This window comes from Oryzias melastigma, linkage group LG12 (assembly GCF_002922805.2).
Source record: "Oryzias melastigma strain HK-1 linkage group LG12, ASM292280v2, whole genome shotgun sequence".
Classification (NCBI taxonomy): domain Eukaryota; kingdom Metazoa; phylum Chordata; class Actinopteri; order Beloniformes; family Adrianichthyidae; genus Oryzias; species Oryzias melastigma.
In genome coordinates this window covers 23,756,502-23,762,508 of record NC_050523.1, presented here as the reverse complement: position 1 = coordinate 23,762,508, position 6,007 = coordinate 23,756,502, and the positions used below count along the sequence as shown (strand labels likewise).

At 40.1% G+C, this 6,007-nt stretch overlaps 1 protein-coding gene across 1 annotated transcript; it reads left to right on the top strand.

Moving 5' to 3' along the window:
* Positions 1-1,474: 1,474 nt before the first annotated feature.
* Positions 1,475-5,763, top strand: phpt1 (phosphohistidine phosphatase 1). The gene is made up of 3 exons (XM_024257722.2): positions 1,475-1,868; positions 1,957-2,084; positions 4,817-5,763. Exons 1-3 carry the CDS (start codon positions 1,703-1,705, stop codon positions 4,907-4,909), a joined length of 387 nt encoding a protein of 128 aa, XP_024113490.1. The 5' UTR covers positions 1,475-1,702; the 3' UTR covers positions 4,910-5,763.
* The last annotated feature ends 244 nt before the right edge of the window (positions 5,764-6,007 follow it).

Here is a 6,007-nt window from a genome sequence, read left to right as displayed (position 1 = left end):
ACTTTTTAAAATATAACAAATAGTTTTATTTATAATTTGTCTTAGAGCTTTTTTAATGCATCTGGTTCACAGTTACATCTGATATTTTATACAAAATGTATTTCCTTGAGTGCTTTTTTTTTACATTTCACAGTAAACATTCAATTGTATTGTATTTTTACAAATGACTACAACTACCAGAATGTGTGCTGTCACAGGTTTGCTTCCACTGGGACTGGAAATCCTCCAAAATAAAAGCCTCTGGTAAAAATGTTTTTGTTTTTTAATTAAAAAAAATCAGTTGTTAATATTACTTGATGTGTTTTAGTTTTTTTTTTTATTGTTTTGTTTTACTTTAAGACACTGTAAAAATAAATGATGATATTATTTTTCTCAAATTCTTGAAGATACCAGAAGAGATACAAACTCTTGAAAGTTTATATGAATTTATTATTTTGAGGATCTAGAGTGCTGGTCTTGAGGCCTTAAGATGTGCAAATGCAAGAACAATACATACATACATATATATGTTGAAAAACAAGAGTAAATAAAAGCCAAACATAACACACATTTGAAAATGGCAAAAATTATTAAAAAAACAATTAAGCCAAAAGCACAGAGAGGTCAGAGTTTTATTTGTTAAAACTTTGAAACAAAAACAGGCTCCCTGTACAGTACTTGTTCATGAATCACTCACCTTTGGCTTTTTACTCTGCGTAATAAGCAGACTGTAATTTAACGGATTTGACTGATTCTGTAAATGTATGCATTTTTTTTTTCGTGTTCACTTTGGTTGATTGTACTTGTGTTTGAAATAATCTACAGATAAAGTTGTCGTTGTAGCATGTGGCTTCCTCCCACCGTCCAAAAACATGCTTCAAAGGTTAATTGGTGACTCTAAATTGCCCCTAGGTGTGAATGTGAGAGTGAATGGATGTGTGATTGGGGCCCTGCGACAGACTGGCAACCTGTCCAGGGTGTACCCCGCCTTCACCCATCAGTAGCCGGGTTAGGCTCCGGCACCCCGCGACCCCGACAGGGACAAAGCGGTCAAGAAAATGGATGGATGGACAATGAGGAAGTGCTCATGACAGAGTGAATAACAGGCAACAGCTAAAACAGGAAGTGGGGACAGCTGCACTTGTCACACAGGTCAAGCAAAAGTCACTGAGCAGAAAAAAAAAACATAATTTCTGTCTGTTGCAAAAGTCACTCTGCCTTATTAGGAGAAATGTATATGTGTGTTATGGTGATTGGGTTTGAGGATTCATGCATCACAGATGTATCAATAATTCCAGCCTGTTGCGGAGGAACACCCAGAGAGTTCCAGAGAGAGCCACGTTGCATGTGACTGTTCTGGGCTTCTCCTTTCGCGAAGGTGAAACTTACATAAAAAATTTCAGTACTACTTCAACAAAACATAATTTTGATTTAAATACTTGGGTTAGGTCGTCTTTTCTGTTTACTGCCATGAATCACTTTTTTTTAAAGTCAGGATTTATTTTGAAGGTGAACCGGAAGTAGTTGGAGCCGGCGGAACTGTGGTCTAAATTGAACTCTGGAGCGGCCGCTTTTTTCTATATTAGTTTTTTGCATTTTTATAAAATATATTGCATAAAAACCCAAATTATAAATAGTTTACGTCCTCGGCATCAAGATAAATTGGTTTTAACTAAATAAGAGCCTTTGTTTAGCCGGCCGCGTGCTCGCTCCGGGTTTGGGAATGTGCACGCAGACCAGGGCCGCGGCTCTCATGGCCAACATCCCGGAGGCGGACATCGACCCGTCCGGGGTGTTTAAGTACGTCCTGATCAGGGTCCACAGCCGGGAGGAGGGCGACGACTCGGAGGTGGACATAGTCCGCGGCTACGGCTGGGCCAGCTACCATGGTGCGTTCAGGGACCTATCCGAACCTGTGCCATTCTGAGCTGCGCTAACTGTCTGGAAATGTACCGTTTCCTGGTGTTTTTCTTGTAGCTGACATCTATGATAAGGTCTCAGAGGAGTTGGAGAAGGGCGGAGTCCTGGACTGTGAGTGTCTCGGAGGAGGGAGAATCAAACACGACCCCGAGGCTAAGAAGATCCATGTGTACGGATACTCGCAGGTATGAAGGTGTTCCGTGAAGGCGGCATGCAGCAGTTTGCGTTCACACGGGAGTTCTTGAACGCGCGTTTGACCCATAGTGTTCACACTGGACAAGCAGGGAGGGGTTTCTCTTTTTCTTTTTCTATTTGTAATAAGATGAGATCTTTCTATTTTAATTCAGCATTGGGTGACCCCTCATCAGTCTGTTCTTCTTCTGTGGTTTCTTCTTTATATGTTGGGCGCTCGCTTTTCCTCTCCCCTTCCTGTTTTACTGTCCGGGGGGAGAGGAGCTAATACTGTGTCTTTCTGTGTCATTCCTTTCTGGAAAATTGTCAGATCTGCATTAAATGGTGATGGTCTCCGAGGGTACTGCTGTGCTTCCACGTCTTTATTCTTATAAACACAACGCAGAATCGATCCGGTTACATATTGTGTACTCGCATATTTCCACCACCTACATTTGAGAGGCTTGGTGTGAAACGTTGAAGCTGAACTAATCTGGAGAATCTTGCTCCAGGCTTTTTCTTTCTCAGCTCCATTCTGATATATGAAAGACTCGGTGTCATAGAAATTCAATGTTCATAACCGTTGGTACTAACATGTTTGGACAAGGACGCAGCTGCGTTAAAAACGCGACAAATCTGACAGCCCTAATTATAAAGTATAGTAAGGTTTTATTCTGTTTACTGCCAGTCCAACAGTGTTGCCATCGATCCAACGGGTCCCGGAGCTGTTTGAAAGAGATCCTGTTTTAGGGTGCTGTTTCTCTGTGTTTGAGACACTCCTCCAGCTTATATTTTTACCTGCAGTTCTCAGGGTTTCGTGCTCTGCTGTCGCTCCAGATGGACAGTCTGCATTCAGTTATCTGCTTGAGTTTTGTTGTCTAAGACTTTGTGGATAAAGAGAAGATGTCGTCATCACAGAGCAGTCGTTGTGATCACTGACGTCTCTTCTGGAAATGTCCTCTATACTTGCATTTGGGCCTTTAAAGCTGAATAAAGTAGAACAAAGTCCATATTCAGTTATTTCAGCATTCGATGATAACCAGAAGTGATATGACACCGAGGTTTAAATAACACCAGAGATTTTTTTTCAGGCGTTTATCAAGTTCCTTGCAGTCGGACAGATAATCCATATTCCACGTTCTGGTTCCACTCATGGAGCTGACTCACTTTCAATGTTTGAGAAACCATAAAAGCTCTTAAAGCAGGGATATCAAACTCAATCACACAAGAGGCCAAAATCCAAAACACTCCTTAGGTCGAGGGGAGAACAGGATAAACATTTATTGAACACTCTAAAACTACATTTTTAAAACTTTGAAACCGTAACTTTTTAACATAATTATGAACTAGATATATACTGAATGCTGTAAGCTAAATTTGGCCGCAGAAGATGCTAGTGCTGATAGCTGAAAAATGCTGAAGTTAATAGCCAGCTAAAATATTAGCTAAATGAAAATTAGCCTAATAGAAAAACTTAGGTTAGCCAAAACAGCTAGCGTGTAGCTGAAATATTAGCTAAACTCCAAAATAGCCTAAATCTTAGTAAATGCTAAAATAGTCCAAAAAGCTGCAGAATGGCAATTTAAAAACTTTAAAACTATACCTTTTTAACATAATTATGAATAATACAAATGCAGGAAAGTTAATCCAGAATAAATCAACTTAAACCTTAAATAACTTTCAATATTTTACTCTCCATAAAAATATATTTTGTAAAAATTATACAACTTAGAAATGAGTGCAAGATAACATCGGGTCAATAATAACAATAAATAAAATGATCTGGAGGGCTGCGGTTGAAGAGCTTAATAGCATTGGTGCTCGTCTCTGGGTTCAGAACTCCCCGTGAGGATCAGCTCCTGTCCTGCAGCCGCTGCTCCTGCAACAGTGACACGCCATCAGGGAAGGCAGTACGGCAAGCCAAAAGGGTCAAACATCACCAGGAAAAGCGAACATGGCAGTGCCTCACCTGCACATGTACTATAGATAAAAATAATTATTTCAAATATTTAATTGTTCCCACAGTTAGTTTCAATACCACAATTAATACCAAAAATTAATGAGAGTTTGAGCTTAACTTTTTCATTTAAGATTTAATTTGGACGGGGGGTTGCATATTCAGCATTCTGTTGTCTCAGTTTCTGTAGATTTGGTCTCCAGACATGTAAATGTAATCAGAAACTTTTACATTTTTGCTTATGTTCAAAGTTCAAGGATGTGTGAGTGTATACTTATGCTTTGAAGTACTTTAGAAATGCTTTCTCAAATATTTTTTTAAAGCTTTTCAAAATGTAATTTTAGTCTTTTATCTCCTTGTTTTTTTACTTTTTATTGATCTGAGAAAGGATCTGAACCGTGAGATTTGTGATCCGTTACACCCCGACTACAAACAGAGTACTCTTATCACTTCAACAGCGCTAACAGACTCCTTGTCCAGTGCATGGAATTTGAGGAGTTAAATAAAAGTCTGTACGACACGCATGCGTCTAACCTTCTTCACCCTTCTGCGTTGCATAATGCTCATCACAACCTGTTGCCTGCAGCATGCCTGGAGAAGAAATGCGCCTGAACATTTTCACTCTAAAGGCTGATCATGCTGTTTATGCCTTAATTGCATAAACAGTGAAGAGTTTTGGTTGTTCAAAGAGCGTCAATGCTGGAGCTAAAACTCCAGGGTTAAAGGGTTCATCTTGGATTACTCCTCATAGCAGGTTACATGACTAATGCTGATGCTTTGTCATCACAGGGATTTGGGAGGGCCAACCACGGCGTGGCCACAGAGAAGCTGAAGGCCCGCTTCCCGGGTTATGAGGTGACCTGGGCCAATGAAGGGTACTGAAGCCTCTGGAGAGCCACGCCTGCTGGAGGCCCGGACTGCAGACACATCCTGGGACGAAGAGAAGAACATCAGTCATATTTCTCATCTGAGACTTGTGTGACACAGACTAACAAGAACTAATGTCCAGAGACAAAATCGTTCTTTAGGTTAACCAAACAAACTCCTGGAGTTTAACGATGCGCTGTTTGTTTTCAGACCTGATGGAACAGATTTAGTTTATGTAATAAATGTTTCCTAAAATGGAAAAATCCTAAACCGTGTTTCTTGAGTTCTATGGATTCGTGTCATCTCAGGACAATCCGACTAATCAAAGTGAAATCTGCTGAAGAACAGACGAAGAGGAAAAGATGAAACTTCAGATGCAGAAATCTGTGGCAGAAAGGAATTCTGTTTCAGTTTGGATCTTACCTGAGAAGATGGAGCAATGAGGACAGTTCTGTGTGGACATGGTGCTCTCACTTTCTGCTCTGTGAGGTCAGAGGTCACAGTAGTCTGAGTTACATATGCAGCAGCCTGTCAGAAAATGACACTCCTGCCTCACATGTTTTAGCAGGACCCCGTTGCTGTGAGGTGAACACTGTGCAGTCATCCTTCTTTGCTAACCATTGATCAAACATAGCTTAATACTTTAACATAGTGATTAAAGGGGCTGAGCAGAATTTGGAACGGCTCCATTTATGCACACAGAAAAACCAACTCTGGATAAAGATACTAGAAACTGGTTAGTATCTGTGCAAGATTTTAAACACAAATCAGCTTCACAGAGGAACCACATTTTAAAGTATTACAACGTGTTTGTGTTGTAACTTGAATCCATTGTCGTGTCAAATTTGAATAAATCCTTTCAAACTCAATGAATTCGTTTTATATGAGAAAAAAATACGAATCTGAACTGAAACTAAAGTGTGTTGTGAGTTGGATGCAACTGTGGATCCATAGCAGTTTTTCAGGCTGATTTCACTGCAACCAAACATGCATCACTGCAACTATCACTGCAACCAAACATGCATCACTGCAACCAAACATACATCACTGCAACTATCACTGCAACGATCACTGCAACCAAACATACATCACTGCAACCAAACATGCATCACT

Bases quoted from the DNA above. Each gene is read 5' to 3' on its own strand.
- phpt1 (XM_024257722.2), top strand. From the start codon at position 1,703: ATGTGCACGCAGACCAGGGCCGCGGCTCTCATGGCCAACATCCCGGAG. The intron at 1,869-1,956 runs GTGCGTTCAGGG...TTTTTCTTGTAG, and splicing joins CGGCTGGGCCAGCTACCATG to CTGACATCTATGATAAGGTC. The intron at 2,085-4,816 runs GTATGAAGGTGT...TTGTCATCACAG, and splicing joins ATGTGTACGGATACTCGCAG to GGATTTGGGAGGGCCAACCA.